This window comes from Chinchilla lanigera, unplaced genomic scaffold (assembly GCF_000276665.1).
Source record: "Chinchilla lanigera isolate Chin_1 unplaced genomic scaffold, ChiLan1.0 scaffold00112, whole genome shotgun sequence".
NCBI classification, from domain to species: Eukaryota; Metazoa; Chordata; class Mammalia; order Rodentia; family Chinchillidae; genus Chinchilla; species Chinchilla lanigera.
In genome coordinates this window covers 2,064,263-2,081,133 of record NW_004955513.1, presented here as the reverse complement: position 1 = coordinate 2,081,133, position 16,871 = coordinate 2,064,263, and the positions used below count along the sequence as shown (strand labels likewise).

Sequence of the window (16,871 nt, the reverse complement as noted above, 5' to 3'; positions counted from 1 at the left end):
TATTCATTCTTAGTTATCACTTCATTTTTTTTATCAATATGTTGGGAGCATATTCCAGCTTTGTGCTTTGTTGGAATAGTGTTCACAGATAACAGTTCTGCACCTTAAACAAGAGGGTCCCCCGAAGGAAGTTTCCCGGACCCTTTCCCACCCCACCCTGAGTGGAAGCTCAGCGTGCGGCTGCGCGGCAAGCTAGCAGGCCAGAGTGGTGTCTGCACGCTTGAACAGTGCCACGGTGTAAAGGAGACCTGCACTGTGGCCAAATGGTACTGACCAAATACGTCGAAAAGCTCTGGAGCTTGGTTTTTACAGCGCCGCTGATGACAGGCGTCTGAGCAGTGGCCGGGAACAGACAGTCATCGGGGACAGACGGGAGGGTGTGAAGACAGCATGCTGTTCAGACGCCGACAGCAGGACCAGGGCACGGGCGGCTCCGCCTCCGGCTTCCGGGTCCCAGCCATGCGGCAGCTCAGGCCCTGCCGTTTCCTGACCCAAAGCCAGCGTTCGGCTTTCCAGGGGGGCCTCACCTCCCTTCCCGCTGGGGTCCTCTTACCATTACCGCTCCCCAGGGATGGACGGACCTCCTAGGTTCTCAGGAAATTTGCAGGAGGGTTTGCTCCCAAGGCCGGCCAGCTTTGTACTTGTCAGCTGTCATTTCTGCCTTCAGCTCCGCTGCTTTTCTCTTTGGGGAAAAGTTTGCAGAACTCTCTCTGGCTTCCAACAATTTGCGTTTCCTTATCGTCTGGGGAGACCCTGGGTGGCGGTGCGCGGGAGGAATGATTTTCTTTCTTCCCGGTGGTGGCTTTAAAGTGGAGACAGATTATGCAGGAATCTGACGCCTGGGTCACTCTCCTTAAACCGCACTGCTGCGTTCCAGTAGGGGCGCTGGAAACCGCCGGGAGGGCTGGCTAATTTACTAGTTAATGAGTCACCGCTTGCTCTCCCCCCAAGAGCGGGTGCTCCCAGCCAGGGCGCGACTGCCACTGTCAGTATACACAGTGTAAACAGGAAGTGGCCAGTGGGAGCCCCTTTGTTGGGTGTGGAGGTGAGGGGGGCCTCAGCTGCTACCTGAGGGCCGAGGCAAGATGTGGGGGCCCTGAAGCGAGGTGGAGAGATTTCCTCGCTCGCTCCTTTTCAAGCTGCACTCTTGTCAGAGTGAAAAACACACACTGAGAACCTTTTGCCACCCTGGCCAGGCCCTTTCCCAGCTCCAGGGAGGCCTGGCGTCCAGGCTCTGTCCAGCAGCGCAGGGTGCCCCGTGCAGTCTCTCCCGACAGCTGTCACGGCAGTCTTTGCAGCCTGCGCCTGTGGCCCAGAGCCCTGCCAGGAGGGCCAGGGAGCTGTGGTGGCCCAGAGTGGAGGGAGGGCCAGGCACTGAGACGGGAGGAGGCCCAGGCTCCGAGGGCGCCTGCGCCGCCCCCTCTCTGCACCTCTCCGCGCACTCGCCTGCGGCCTGCGCCAGGCGGGGAGGGCGCCGCGTTGAAGGGCAGCCCTGGCTCCAGTGCTCAGGCAGCTCACCCGGGGTGCGGGGAGGGCAGGGGCTGCTACGGCTTGGCCCCGGTCGCGTGTGTCCCCAGGGCTCCTGTGTGGGGAGCCTGGCCCCCGGTGTGGGAGGTTAAGAGGTCGCGGAGCCTTGAAAGTCAGAGCCGGGAGGGAGACTGCAGGGCCCTGGGCCGGGCATCGATCAGGAGGGACGGGTCGGATGCTTGAGTGCCGCCATCTGCCACCCAGCCTGGACCAGGGCCCAGCGGAAGCCAGCGCCGTACCTGTGCACCTGCAGCGCTGGGATCCAGACAGACCCCTTTGTTTTGTACGTTACCCAGCTGAGGCATTTCTGTATCTAGTGTCAGAAAACGGGCTAACCCCAGGCCCGCCTGCAGTGGCCTCATTTCCACCTATGCGTGTTCGGCGTCTGCAGCAACTCGGTAACTCGCTGACGTCTCCCGCCCGGTCTCCTCAAGCTCAGCCTTCTCATGCTCCTCCACGTCCTGCCTCCGCTCACTGCTGCCCCCAGATCTGGCGATCCGTGCCCAGCCCGCCCCCTCCGCCTCTAGAGAGCGTGGAGACGACTGGTATTCCTGCCTCTTGGAGGCCCCCGCAGTTTGCCATTGAGTGAGGGCTCGCTGGGCAGCACCTGCTGTGTCACAGCTCCCCGCTGACTGGGGAGGACAGCGCCCTGGGGTTAAAGAGGAGCCGCCCCTCCGGTCCTATTCTGTGGTGTCGCTTCGCACGTCTGTGAATGACTCTTTTCTCTCGGCCCCCCTGCAGTGCTGGTCACTGAGGTCTCCCTGGGATCACAGCACCGCAGCCTCAGCAGCAGCTGCCCGGCAAGAGGAGTGGCGGGTGTGTTTCAGTCCCCACAGGAGCTTTGAGGAGCAGAGGCTGGGTCTTCGGGAAAGCCCAGCGAGGGCTGGATGCTTGCGCCTTTCTCAGGCCACCGTTTTCCTGAAGCAGAGTTTCTCCATCTGGGAATCAAGTCCGGAAATGTGCAGGGGCACCTCGGCTCATGGATAGAACTCCTTCCGCCATTCTGGGAGGATGGCCGTGTCCCTCACCCGATGCGGAGTTCGCAAACAAAAACCAAATTTTGCCAAAAGATTCTGTTCATGAGCCAAACTTGTTTGCAAACGAAAGTGTTTGAGAACTAAGGTACCACTCTGTATCTCAGATGTGTGTTCTGCAATTATTCTCCCCCGTGGGTGGCTTATCTTGCCTTTTCTTAATGCTTTGGAACAGCAGAGGCTTTTAATTATCAGACTTTTTTGGTGTTTTGAGACTGGGCCTTGCTATGTAATCTAGTCCTGAACTTGTGGTGACCCTCCTGCCTCAGCCTCCAGAGTGCTGGGATTGCAGGCATGTATTGCATGGGTCATTATTAGACTTTTAATGACATCTAATTTATAATTTTTTTTTTCTTTTTATGGATCATGAATGTGATGTTGTGTATAGGAGAATCTTCAACCCAAAGCTACAGGGATTGTTGTGTAGGTCTAGGATACTTTTAAATTGTTTATGTAGTGTGAAGAATGGGTCAAGATGATGATGATGATGATGATGGTTGATGACTTTGCGTATGGAGAGCCAGTTGTTCAAGCACCACTGAGTGAAAACTGTTCTTTCGCCATTGAAAAGCCTGGGCACCTTTGCTGAAAACTGTCTGGCCATATTTGTCTGTTTCTGGATCTGATTCTGTTTCTTTGACCTACATGTCTATCTTTTTGCTAACATCCACACTGTCTTGATTGTGGTAGTTTGTAGTAAACCTGGACAGCCATTTGTCCTCCCTTTTCAACATGGTTTTAATTCTACAGTGGTACCTTGGTTCACAAACTTAATTCATTCCTTGATTCTGGAAAAGATGGCTGAGTTTGTGTTCATGCACGAAAGAGGGCTGTGGTTGTATCTGTTGCCTGATGCAGAGTTTACAAGCAAAGACAAAATTTTGCCAAACGCTTTTGTTTGTGAACCAAACTGTTTGCAAACAAAAGCATTCATGAGCCAAGGTACCAATATAATGCCTTTTTCTTTCCATTTAAGTTTATGTTGGGATTTTGATTGAGACTGCACCGAATCTGTAGATCTATTAGAAGATGACTGGCGCTTTACAACATGGGTCCCCATCTGAGCCTCAAGGCAGAGCACAAGGCAGGTGGCGGGCAAGCAAACAAAGCTTGATCTGTATGTAGAGCACCTCCTTATAGTTCACATTCCTGAGCTCCACTTCCTCTGGATCAGTGGTGGCATTAGACTCTCATAGGAACATGAACCCTACTGTGAACTGTGCATGTGAGGGACCTAAGTTGTGATTCCTTGTGAGAATCTAATGCCTGAGGATCTGAGGTAGAGCTGAGGCAGTGATGCCAGTACTGGGGAGCAGCTGCAATTGCAGATGAGTGTTAGCAGGAAGGTTTGATACCAAAGACCATAATAAATCAATTGCTTGCAGACCCAGATCAAATCCTACTAGTGAATGGCAAGGGATAATTAAGCTGTATTGAGCAGCAGGGTTTAGAGCGACAAGTGAATTGATGTACTTCAGCTGTAGACCTGCTTTGGGTGTCTGAATCTGACAACTATTGGGGTTAGGGATTTAGCTCAGTGGCACAGCAGCCTGCCTGGCAAGTGCAAGGTTGTGAGTTCGATTCCTGGTACCGGAAAAAAAAAAACAACCCCGCCCCCAGAAAAAAACCCTGACATTTATTTTAGTCACTTCATGGCCCACGCATTATTTTATTTATCGCTTCCATCAGTGCCTTCCTCCCACACTGCACACTTGTCTCAGACACAGTTTTGTAGCTCACCTGATAATTCTTGCCAAAATGAGTAAAAAGACAAACGTCACTGGAAAAGGGGGGAAGACCCAGTGATGAGACCGCAGAAGACTCCTTTTAAGATGTGAGAGAAAGAAAGCTGCATTAAAGGAAGAAGCCGAGAGTCCTATTTAAAATTATGGGTTCATCGCAACAGGTAATTCACATTCTCTAAACCCCCTCGGAGCCCGTCTTCAGGAGGGCTTGGAGAATGGGATTACCGGCAATCCAACCGAGCCACAAAACCTCCAAAACCGCTTTGCCACATGGAGACCGAGGACCCTGCATTAAAAGACAAACATTTGGATTTTCTCAAAAAAAAAAAAAAAAAAAACATGAACACAAAGAACAGAAGCAGTTAGCACAAGCCCCCACTCCTCATGCGTGTCGACGCTGAGAGCATCATTCCCGGCGCCTAAGCACAGTGCTGAAGCTAGGAGCCCTGTACTGCGGGTCCTGCCTGCTGCTGAGGACGTTTGTCCTGAACCTTTAGGAAAGACTGTAGTTTCAGAAGGTGGCACGTGGTCCTCTTTCGGCCAGCACTATAGCTAGACAAACTGATGAAACAGCAGAGAATACTGAGGCACAAGTGTCAGAGAGGATTGATGAGTTACCATGGTATACAATCCAGGTTGACATCAAGGCCATAACGCTTATTTTATTGACATACTTCTCAAGAGGATGTGCACGAGGGTATGTTATATGTACTTCTGCTGCCAACCAGCACCATAGCTGCAGAACTATTCAGGTCTTTGACAGAGCATGAGCCCTTCACCTCTCTTACCTCAGTTTCCCCATTTTCCACACTGAGTACATGGGATCAGAGCAACGATTTTCAAGCCTGATTACACACTGCAGTGGCTTGAAGAGCTCTTAAAAATCCCTGTTCTCAGGCTGGGAATAAAAGCCTGCCTGTCAAGCACAAGGTCGTGAGCTTGATCCCTGGTACCGCAAAAAAAAAAAAAAAAAAAATCCCTGTTCTCAGCCGGTGGTGATGGCACACACCTATAATCCCAGCACTTAGGAGGCTGAGGCAGGAGAATTATATAAGTTTGAGGCCACTCCTGTCTATAAAGTGAGTTCAAGGCCAGTCTGAACTACATAGTGAGACACACACACACACATACACACACACACACACACATGCGCACACACACATCACTATTCCCCAGCTTCACCCTGGACCAATCATACCACAGTCTCTAAGGAAAGAACCCAACCTTAATATTCTCAAACCTCCTTGGTGGTCCCAGGTGTGGTCAAGGATGAGGCCCTGGGTTAGAGCCATGATCCCCATACCCAGCTGAGCATGAAGGTCATTTGAGCTACTGAGATGTGAATACTGGCCTCTCAGCCCCTCTCCTGCGGGTGTTGGTTCCACAGCTCTGGGGGAGGGGATGCCCGGATTCTGCACTCTGATAAGCTGCCGGAGTCTTCACGTGAGGTGCAGCTTGGGAACATGGGTCAGGCCTTCCTCCAGCCTCCGTGGGCCCGTGAGTCACTGTGGATCTTCAGCAAGGGGCCAGTGGAGTTTGAGGTCTGCTTACCAGCAGTTCACGGGGAGCCGGTGTGCCCCTGGAGTAGCAGGGCTCAGGGCTCCTGAGGCAGCTTCTGCGCCCCGCGCCCTATGCTCCTGCCAGCCCACCTTCTGCAATCCCAAGGGCGAGTGCAGCTCCTGCCCTGGTCAGACCAAGCACCACTGAGCTCGCACCGCAGCATCTGCCCTGTAGCCTGCTCTGTGTATTCTTTGCTGACATCGCTCTCCCCTTTTTGGCTGTACTATTGAAAATATGAGGTATGACCAAAAGTGTGGTGAATCCCTACATTAAAAAAATTACTGTAGAAGACACATTGCCATGAAACCCCCTCAAAATCTTCCCTCCTACCTTGCACACCCTGATCCCACGGTTCCTGCCGCTTTCTGCAGCAGCTCTGGAGTCCTCTTTCCTGAGTGTCTTTAGTTGTGCGGTTGTGGCTGCCTCGGTGTCTTGAGTTGATTCAGAACATCTCCCTTTCGTGGCCTTTTGACTTCAGGGAGGAGCCAGAAGTCCCCAGTGTGAGATGAGGTGGGTGAGGTGGACGAGGACACAGCTTTGTGTTTTTATTTAACAGAAAGTGCCATAAACAATCAATCCCAGGGGACTGATCAAAACATACAGTGAATGTTTAATTTTTTTTTAAATGTGTTGTAGTAAAAGAGACAGTGCTATTAATTCTCAAAACCTTCCCCCTGGTTTGTAATACACTTATCCTACTAGTCTTGGGGGTAAACAGGAATGAGTTTTTTAAAATTTGAAATATCATTGTATTTTTTATCATCCCTGTATGTCCCAGAAAGCAAAAAATGGAGGGGGGAAGTGGGGCATGCGTGGGGCAGAGTGCTTCAGCACATCAGCCCCCGCTCCCCCGGCTCCCTGAACCTGGTCCCACGCTGCAGAGCAGGGAACCTCGAGGGCTCCCAGGGAACGCAGCCCTTTGGAGCCAGGCTTCACCGCGGGACACGTTTCAGGAACCAGCACGGGGTCCTTGTGCTTCTGCTCCTGCCAGCCGTTCCCAAGCCATCCCCGAGTAACAACAAGCGGTCTCACGAGCTGGTCCACGCATCTTTCAGTGGGAGCTTGTTTGTTTATGGAGCACCAGTTACCAGGGATGTCCACGCTGGCCTCCTCACTCCCGCTGCACTGGCATCAGCATCCCAAGGGCCTTGCCAGCCACGGTGACAGCCGTGTTGTGGGGTGGTGGCGGGCCCCACAGTGCCCGGGTGCCGGTGGGGGTGTGAAGGACGAAAGCGTGCAGACGTCTGTGCTCCCCGTTTTATTTGGGGGCAGTTGCTCGGCAGCGCGTTGTGGATGGAAGTCATGGAGAATGTGTGGTGTGAGGGAGGGAGGTGAAGCAAGGTGCTTCCCTTGTGGTGACCAGGAGGCAGAGAGACCATGTGAAAAGCGTGGGATGGGCACAAGACCCACCCTTCCGGGTCTTGCCCAAGTAGCCCCCAGCCTCCAACCAGGTCCCAGCTCCTGACGGGCCGTTCGGGAAGAACTCATCCATGGATCAGTCCCCTGGTAGATCAGTGCCCCGTGATCCAGTCGCCTTCCAGAAGCCCCAACTCTGGACACACGAGCCTTTGGGGAACATTGTCGATCGAAGTCATGTTAACCACTGGTACTCTGACAGAGGTATGAGCCCAGAGCTGTAGGTTCCAGGGGCTGGGTCCTGTGGGGCTCCCTCTAGGACCTCCCAGATAGGCAGGACAAGGGGCATGTCTTAGTTACTTCTCTTGCTGCTGACACAAAGTACTCAATACCCACAAGTTAGAGGAGGAAAGGTTTGCTTCAGCTTGCAGTTTGTACAGGTTTCAGTCCACAGTCTGCTGGTCCCAAGGCAGGGCAGCATGGCACAGGGGCGTGGCGGAGGAGAAACAGTCCATGGCAGGGCAGGCAGGAGGCCGCAGAGCAGTGCGGCAGGCTTCCCTTTCCCTTACATTCCACCCAGGCTACCAGGCTCTTGGGAGGAGCCGCCCACCCCCAGGTTGGGCCTTCCTGTTAGCCACACCCAGAACAGTGCTAAACCAATCAGTGGCGTAATGTAGTACCACACACCCTTAATCCTAGTATCACCCACTCTAGATGCAGCCAGCTCTGAAAAGCCCCACCTATAAGCGTGTGAGTCTTTGGGGGACAACTAGACACATAACAGGGCATCAGTGTCATATGTCAAAGCTCCAGGACTGTCTGCTGCAAATGGCCCTGGGAATTCTAAGGTCCCTTCCAGCCTGGCATTTTTGGGATTACAAGGATCCTGGATGGAGGGAAAATATCGTGCAGGAGGCAGAGGGAATTGCAAAAGAGCTCAAGGAGTGTGTACTATCTCCCTGTGTCCTCATTCCTGGGGGTGCATCTGGGCCCCAAAAACTGGTCCTGGGCCCCTGGGAACCAGTGTCCCCTTGAGCCCACCAAAGCTGAGCCTGCTGGACAGGTCTGGAGAAGTCCAAGATGTCAGTGAGGGGCTTCTCTAGTTCAGACTTGGAGGAGGGACAGTGTCTGTCTGTCCTAAAAAGGCTCCCGCCCTGCAAGGAGAGGTGGGGTCTCACTGACCTGCTTTTCCTAACCTGGGAGGGGCTTCTGGCTCGAGGTGACTTACTTGAAAACGAAATGCATGTAAGGCTTCGGGTGCACAGGCCCGTTTGTTGTCACTGACGTTGGCGTCTCTGATGTTGTCCCCAGCAGCAAGTGCACACTTCAGGCCTAGAGCCCCAGTATCAGTGCTACCAGCCCTATTAAATGCTGTGTCCAAGTCCCCCACGTGGTACATGCTAGCTTTGGCACCAGGTAGAGCACGAGACAGAGGTAGATAACAACAAGCCTTTATTGCCGGCGCGGGAGGGTTGCGGGAAATTGCAAGGACCCTGGGAGGACGGAGCTAGGGAACGGGTTTTTATTAGGCTAGACTAGGGGTGGAGTTAGTATGCGCAGGCGATGTGTCCTGAGAGGAGAGGATTGGAGGGAGTTTATTTTGGGACTAGAGGAAAAACATGGAAGTTAGGCTTGCAGGGACACGTTGTTTTGGGGATCAAACGCCATGCTGGATCACCACCATGATGGCCCCAGTAGAGTTCTATAGGGGCAGAAACCCATCACTACCCACGCCGGCCTGGCAGAGTGGTGCTCAGTACCTGTGTGAATGATGTGAAGGACAAAGGGGTGAACAGCTGGTGAGCAATGGGCCTGCGTACCCACCTGCAGGTGCACGGAGGAAGCGTGGTGTGTGCTCAGCACGGAACGCTGGTCTGTGTTTGAGAAGGGTAAACCCGAGTCCTTCGTAGGAAAATGGATGCACCTCAAGACCACACTGCTGCGTGAAATAAATCAGGTGCAGAAGCTTACATACAGCACGATTTCTCTGACGTGAGAAACCCAAAGTGTACATAAAGGGCAAAATAAAAGTTATGTAATCGGAAGGAGGAAGGTGGAGCTTTTGCAGATGGGAAGGGGAGGAGCAAGTGGTGGAGGGGTAGGGGAAGGAAGGGGAGGGACACAGAAAAGAAGATGCGTTCTGTGCTCTCAGCTCCCCGCGAGGAGTGCAATCATTACGTCCCACACACGTGGACACATGAAAATATATAAGTTTTAAAAAGAGAGTGCCACGCCAGAGATTAACATTGGACCCATATCTTTGGTTTTTTTTTTTTTTTTTGGTGTAGGGACTCGAACTCAGGACCTTATGCTTGCCAGGCAGGTGCTGTGCCACTGAGCTACATCCCCAGCCCTTAGACCCATCGCTTTCACCATGCACCAAACTAAATTTGAAATGGGTCAACGAGCTATTAAAACAGAAATGTTAAATCTGCTGGAAGATTTAATGGCAAAGAATAGGTAAAACCACTATCATTTAATGATAAAAAAATAGGTAAAACTCGACGACACTGGTATAGGCAAAGACTTTATGAATAAAACCCCAATTGCACAGGAACTGTCACAAAGAATCAACACTGGGATCTCATCTTATTAAAAAGCTTCTGCACAGTGCGAGAAACCAACAACAGAGTGAAGAGACAACCCACAATGTGGGAAAAAGTGATCGCCAGCTGTTCCTCGGACAGAGGATTACTATGGAGAACATATAAAGAAGTCAAAAATATCAGGCCTCCCAAATTTAAAGACCCGTTTGAAAAATGGGCATCTCAGGCTGGGGATTTAGCTCAGCAGCACAGCGCCTGCCTGGCAAGTGCAAGGTCATGAGTTTGATTCCCAGTACCGGAGAAAAAAAAAAAAAAAAGAAAAGAAAAATGGGCATCTGAGATAAATACACACTTCTCAGGTGAAGAAATACAAACAGCAAATAAATATATGGAAAAAATGTTCAACATCACTGGTCATTCACAAGATGCAAATTAAAACAACACTGAGCTTGGCGTCCCAGGGCTCACGGAGCCGGCCCCGACTGGCTCTACCCCAGGTGGGGAAGGACGCCAGTCCTGGCCGGGTGCCAGAGTCCAGGCTGAGGTTCTCTCCAGGTGACCCTGCCCTTGCTCTGTTGGCAGAGTTCTATAGGGGCAGGACCCTGGTCCTTGCTTGTACAAGGATCGAATTTATGGAGGTAGCTGAGTGGCCCCTGCAGTAGCGCTTCACTCACGGTTCCTGAGAGGCAGGGCACATGGCCAGCTTGCGCAAGCTTAGGGCTGGCTGGCGATTCCAGGGACCCCTGCTAGCGGAGTGGCCAGGGTTCCAGCACTTGGCCTGGGCTGACTCACACAGAGAACACTACCTTGGGGGCTGTTCAGGCCACAGCAGAGCTGGCTGTGTCTCTCCAGGGTTAGCACGGCCACGGTTAACATGACTGATGCCTCTCCCCACAGGGTGTTTTTCCTGAATGTGCCCTTAGAGTCCATCCTCGAGCGCCTGACTCTGAGAAGGGTGGACCCGGTCACGGGAGAGAGGTTTGTGTCAAGTGCCTGGCGATGGGAGCCTCCTGTTTCCCCCTGAGCGCGGCTGGGGATGGGGTACTGGCTCGCCGCTCCGGATGTGCCCCCGCCCGCTCTGTCGGGAAGAACGAGCAGAGAGGAACGTCTGGGCTCCACCGCAGCATACTGGCCTGAGGGTCCTCTCTGGGGTCACCGGCTGCACCCTGCACGTGAAATGAGGCCTCGGGTGGGTAGTGTCACCTGTGCCTGTCACTGGGCTTGTGCCCAAGTCCAGACGTGTCCCAGAGGCAGCTGCTGTACAGATACATCTGGTGGTCTCCAGAGGCAAATTCTGAGTCCACTCTGCCATCTGACCAAGCCCCACGATCACGAAGAAGTAGCAGCGTCCATCTCTTCTGGAGAGCAGGGCCACATTTGCTGGCAGGGACTTGGGGGCAGGGGACAGGAAGGAAATGACAGAGTTTTTCTGAAGTATGGACCTGACCTGTCATCCTCGCTTCTAGGGGACAGTCCTGCCAAGTACTATGGCCTTCCTGTCCCCCTGCCCTGCAGGTCACTCCCAACAAGGACTGGCTGAGGAGCTTCCCGCCACCTCCACACCCACATTTGGGATCTAAAGTCCCACGCCCTCGTCTCACTTGGGTTCCGTAAACCTAGTCAGCATCTGTCTTGCTTGCCGCTGTGCTGGGCAAGAGCAGATAGAAGGGCAGACTCGCGGCAGATGCTTGAGGAACGTCTGGAAGGATGAAAACAAGCCCCAGGGCCGGAAGGAAGGGATCTCCTGGTTCAGTCAAGGGCGTGGCACAGCTAGGGCACACTGAATGTTCCCCTGCCCTCTGCTCCAGGCTGTGGGTCTCTTGTTCCCTCCCACCCGCCCCGTAGGTACCACCTCATGTACAAGCCGCCTCCCACCCTGGAGATCCAGGCCCGCCTCCTGCAGCAAGAAAAGGATTCCGAAGAGGAGGTGAAGCTGCAGATGGACCTGTTCTACAGGAACTCCGCGGAGCTGGAGCAGTTCTACAAGCAGGCCATCACCCTCAACGGGGACCAGGACCCGTACACGGTCTTCGAGTACATAGAGAGCGGGATCATCAACCCCCTGCCCAAGAAAGTGTTCTGATGGGTCGGGGACACAGCAAGCCCCGGAGAAACGCGCTCATCTCCACCCCGGCCTCCCAGAACCCTCACCAAGCCAATAAAGAGTGCGGGCTACTGCCTTGTGTGTTCTGAAGGTTCGGGGCTGGCAGGCGGCCTTGTTTTGGGGTCTGTGGGCCAGGAAGGAAGCTGAGGGTGACAGGACAGTGGCGAGCTGCGGTGTCCTCCGGCAGGCCACACGTTCCTCAGAGCTTGTTTTCACTCAGAACAAAACATGTGCCGAGGCTGCCTCTGGGGTTGCTATGGGATTCAGAGTCACAATGCAAAGAAAGCCGGTCGCAGTGCCCGGCACACAGTAAGCACCAGGCAGACACAGCTTTAAAGGCCTGGCATCCAGCGGAACTCCGAACAATGCCCCTGCCCCTGCCCGTACTGTCCTATCAGGCAGCTGCCGGGCACCTGAAACGCAGCTAGTGCCACTGAGGAGGTGGTTTGTAAGTTTTGCTTCATTTCCACAGAATTGAATTTAAATCCCCTCCTGCAGCTGGTGGCTGCCCGATCCAACAGTGCTGTTCTGGACGGACTTGGTTGTTTCTCCAGACTTGCTTTCTGCGGGTCCCCTCAGGAGTGCAGAGCCTGCAGGGCCCAGGAGGGACTCGGGACAGGGACACCTCAGGCTGATAGAGCGGGTGCTCCTCATGCGCCCCGCACCCCCACGTCATTTCCTGTGCTCTTAGCGATAGCCTCACTAGTCAGCACGGGGAGCTCACTCGCAGACAGGGGAGGACGCTGCGGCTGTAGGGGAAAATGTCTTAGCGAAGGTCACCTGGATCCGGCTGGACCTGAACCCTGTGTTCTGGGTGCATCGCCGGGCTGTCTGCCTGCCTGCCCAGCCCCTGGGCTCCAGGAAGCTCCAGGCCTCTAAGCCTGAAGGCCAAAGGCCCTGCCAGCCGGGGCCAGCCCGGAGCACCTGGGCAAACTCTCTTTCTCATTGTGCCACCCAGCACAATGGGCAGGGCCCAACCCTGCCAGCCGCTGCCCACCGTGGCGGGCCAAGCTTGGGCTGGCCTTCTGCAGCCTCGGGCACAGGTGAGTTGAGCCCCATGCCCGCCGCAGCCAGGCCTATGGCACCAGGAGCTTCGGCAGGCATCCAGCCTTCTGCTGCTTCCCCCTGCCTGGCAGCTCAGCCCTGCACCCCACCTCCTCACCCTGCTCCTGAAACTCCAGCGGGGGCCCCTGCCAGGTCCCAGCTCTCCCCCACCACGCAGGCCGGGCACCTCCCACTGAGCCGCCTTCTGCCAAGACCACACGCCCGAGGCGCGCACACTCCATGCACGGGGTGAGTCTGCCCGCTGGCTCCCAGCCCTCCGGGACACGCAGTGTGGGTGTCAGTCCCCAGGCAGAGGTGTCACAGGCCACTTGTTCTTGCGGTGTGCTTGAATGCTCAGTGGGTGACCCATTCTCTCCCCTCCCCTCCACCCAACGCTCCCCATGCAGTGGTGCCCTCTCTGCGCCCCCGCTTGGCTGAGCTTGTTGAGTGCAGCATGCAGGTGGCGCTCCTGCCAAGAGTGTGGGTTCCGGAGCCCAGCAGCCAGGTTTACCTGTTGCTGTGTGACCTGGAGCAGGTTACTTAACCTTTCTGGGTCCTGGTAAAATGAGAACAAATCAGCAACTGCTCTCCGGAGCTGTTGTGTGATAAAGTGAGGAGATATAGACATGGAATAGGTACAACATAGTAATTGCTCAGTAAAAGTTATAACCTTCCCTCTCATCTGACCCTCGCCACTTCCTATGAGGTGCGGCTTCTCCCTCGGTTCTCTCGGTTCCATCAGTTCCCTGTGAAGATGGGCCTGGTGCCTGCTGGCCTCAGGGTCTCTGCCTTCCCTGCGGCCCCAACACGTGCGTCTGGGGCAGCGGCAGGACGCCTGCACCCTCGAGGAATCCACTGGGGCAAATGTCGCCCACGATCATCGTCCCTCTCCCCAGCTGCCTCCGCAGTCCTGCACACTTCTGGTTCCGGCTGCCCCACCGCTGGGAGCAGGTGCTGCTCGAGGCAGACTGGGGTGCTCCCCGGAGCTCTTCCAACAAGCTGGGGCTCTCGTAGATCACTCTGCAGCGAAGGGGAGGAAGGGTGCAGCAGCGGCCCTCTGCAGTCACCGCCGCCTCGCCCCTCCCTGGCCCTGCACGCAGCCCTGCGGCTCCAGAGGACAGATGGGATTGGGCGCCTCTCATTGGACCGCAGCCTAACGGGGCCGCCTGGACGGTCAATCAGCGTCCGACCCCGGGGCTCCCGGCCCAGGCGGCCCCTCCTGCGGCTGGAGCAAACATCTTGCTCATTTTCACAACGGCCGCTGTGCTTGAAGGTAACCGCGGAGGTCTGATTAATGTCAACTTGCACGAGAACAAATTGCTCCAGCGCTGTCATCATGAACGCAGCTCCGCAGCCCGTTTTGAACCGCTTTTATCACCAGTTGTCCCCGCACGCTCCTGCCTGCTCGCGTCTGTGTGGCCTGCCTCTCCCCCACCCCCAGGCAGGGAGACGGCCACGTGGCCCCGGAGGCCCGGCGGTGTCTGCCCGCCCACCTCCCTCGGCCTCCGCTGTGTTCTCCCGCGGACCCTGCGCCCAGGCCGCCACGGACGGGACGGGACGGGGCTCCCACCCGCCCCGAGCCGGGCCGTCCACTTCTCTGCCTCAGAGGAGCGGCTTCCAAGCAAGGGCGCTGGACACTGCCTGCCTGAGGCTTTCGGGAAGGAAAAGACATTTGCGGCTTCTCTGGCTCGTTGCGGCGAAGCGGATCACGGAACGTTAATCTGGAGGAAACAGAGCGAGGCAGCCTGTGTCTGCCGTCCACTCACCCAGTACTTACTGGGCCCCACCACGCGCCCAGAGAGAAAGGGACGCCGCCTCTGCCCTGATGAGGCTTGCCAGAGACGCCAGGAGAGAGCGAGCGAGAGAGCCCAGCAGTTCCGCTGGGCCCTGAACCCCTCTCTACCCGCAGGGCCTGCGGAGCACCCTGGGGCCCTCACCACCGCCGCCCTGGGTCAAGCCGGGGTTCAGGGGCACAGGCGTAGGTTAGGGCCAATCCTGAGGGGCTCTGAGGGGAGCAGGTGGGGGAGCCTAAGTGAGGCCACGACTAGGGAGACCCCCCGGGTGAAGGTGGCTCCGAAGCTGAGCCGCAAGGCACACGCAAGGGTTCCAGGCACAAAAACACAAGACAAAACCATGGCGTACGTTAGCAGGCCACGGAACATGTTTCCACTTTTCAAAGTAGAGACATAAATATTTTTATTATGAAAATATGTTTCTTATTTTAAAAATCTAAGCAATACAGCAGAAGCATATCCATCACACACGAAGTGAAACGCCTGTCCTCCCTCCAGCAAAACCCTCCCTGATGCGTGCCTTCACCAGGAAGGACTGTGGAAGTTGCTGGGGACAGGTGTCTGCTGTACCCAGTCTACCGCCTTAAAAAAAGACGCGGGAAGAACACCTGAGACGTGCTCCAAAATGCAGTGCGTGTTTACAATTTAAAATTGTATTGCAGCAAAAAACACATTGCCAGGAATCCCCCTCATCACCCTCCCCTTGTGTCACACGAACTCATCCCAACGTTTGAGCCAGAAGTCGCGTAACGTCAGACGCGGTGGAAAGGTAGGTGAGGACACAGCGCCATGCGGCAGCCCTCGCCTGGGTGTGTGTGTGTGGATCTGTGTGTGTGTGTGTGTTGCTGGGGATCGAACCCAGGGCCTTGTGAATTCAAGAGCTCAACCACTGAGCCACATCCTCAGCCTCATTCATCATGTGTTTTTGTTTTTTTTTTTTCCGGTACCAGGAACCGAACTCACGACCTTGCACTTGCCAGGCAGGCGCTGTGCTGCTGAGCTAAATCCGCAGCCCCTTCATCGTGTTTTTGATCACACCTCATAAAGGCATTTGTGAAAAAGGACTTCCAGACCTGCTTCAGAAAGCGGCAAGGATGACCAACAAGTCTGTCTACAGCGAGGGGGAGAGTTCCGAGGGGCATCCGTGGCATGTAGGTTGGGGTGTGATGTATGCATATATACACGTACCAACTTCCAATGATGCATATAATCATTATGTACTGCAAACAGGGCATGACAAAAGTAAAAATTGTAAAAGCAAATAAAAGGCCATGTATCTTACTGTGATACATTTTACACATGTAAACATTCAGGGTACGTTTTGGCCACGCCTCGTCACACGAGGCCTCCACTCTCAGACTTGCGAGGGTGCAGCGCGGAGTCGCCAGCTGTGCGCATGGTGCGGCACGCCTCGGCCGCTTCCATCTCACCACACTGAAACCCGGCGCCTGCGGAACCGCAGCCCCGCAGCCCCTCCTCCCCGAGCCCCTGGCCACCGCCATTCTACACTCAGGTTCCATGAATTTCTTTTGTTTTGATGTTTTAAGACAGGGTCTCACTCCAGGCTGTCTCTCAGCGATGGCACCTGAGAGCTGGAGCCCATTGTTCCCCCCCAGCCTCGCATTTCCTTCTGAGACGCTTTCCCCAAATCCTGAGCCTGAGGAGCAGGCTGCGGGCCCTGACATCGCCTTCTCCTATAAATAACTACCAGGGCGGCAGCTTGGTAATTCTCAGAAACTGCAGATCCCCTGCCGACCTCCCCGGGCCTCGAACACACCGCCCCGGATGCCGAGGGTCACCAGAGCGCCAGTGCCGGGTCTCACCCGCAGTAACTCTACAAAGCCTCTGCAGACCGGAAGGCAGAAATTGCACCATTGTATGTCATGGAGGGAATGCAGGAAAACAAGCTTTCTAGCCATTTAAATGTGTATTTGAAGCCATTTTATTGAGAAATGATTGAATACAGAGTTCACCCACCCTGAGTATCTGCGGGTGATTTGACCCAGAACCCCTACAGATGCCCAAACTGGAGGATGCTCAAGAACTTTAGATAAATGGTGCTGCATTCAAAAACAAGCCGTGCACTTCCTCCTCTTGCTTTAACCATCCCAAGATTAAGATCGCAGCTGGCGGCAGCCGTTCTGCGGGCTTCCGTTTGGTCC

The 16,871-nt window shown here is 54.8% G+C and overlaps 2 protein-coding genes across 3 annotated transcripts in view; both read left to right on the top strand.

The window, feature by feature from the left end:
* Ak8 (adenylate kinase 8) overlaps positions 1–11,947 on the top strand; it is a 116,283-nt gene extending 104,336 nt beyond the window's left edge. For both annotated transcript variants that reach the window (XM_013506604.1, XM_005408390.2), the window contains 2 exons: positions 10,666–10,746; positions 11,614–11,947. In XM_013506604.1, the coding sequence (XP_013362058.1) occupies positions 10,666–10,746; positions 11,614–11,851 (319 nt within the window). In that variant the 3' untranslated portion in view covers positions 11,852–11,947. The remainder of the gene's footprint in view (positions 1–10,665; positions 10,747–11,613) is intronic.
* A 290-nt stretch (positions 11,948–12,237) lies between these two features.
* Positions 12,238–15,696, top strand: LOC106147036. The gene is made up of 6 exons (XM_013506573.1): positions 12,238–12,255; positions 12,831–12,915; positions 13,095–13,165; positions 13,697–13,867; positions 13,931–15,478; positions 15,660–15,696. Exons 1-5 carry the CDS (start codon positions 12,238–12,240, stop codon positions 15,104–15,106), a joined length of 1,521 nt encoding a protein of 506 aa, XP_013362027.1. The 3' UTR covers positions 15,107–15,478; positions 15,660–15,696.
* Positions 15,697–16,871: the final 1,175 nt, after the last annotated feature.

Excerpts from the sequence above, each read along its gene's own strand:
- LOC106147036 (XM_013506573.1), top strand. Across the intron at positions 12,916-13,094 it reads TTCTGCAGCCTCGGGCACAG|GCCGGGCACCTCCCACTGAG; the intron begins GTGAGTTGAGCC and ends CCCACCACGCAG. Across the intron at positions 13,868-13,930 it reads TGCCCCACCGCTGGGAGCAG|ATCACTCTGCAGCGAAGGGG; the intron begins GTGCTGCTCGAG and ends GGGCTCTCGTAG.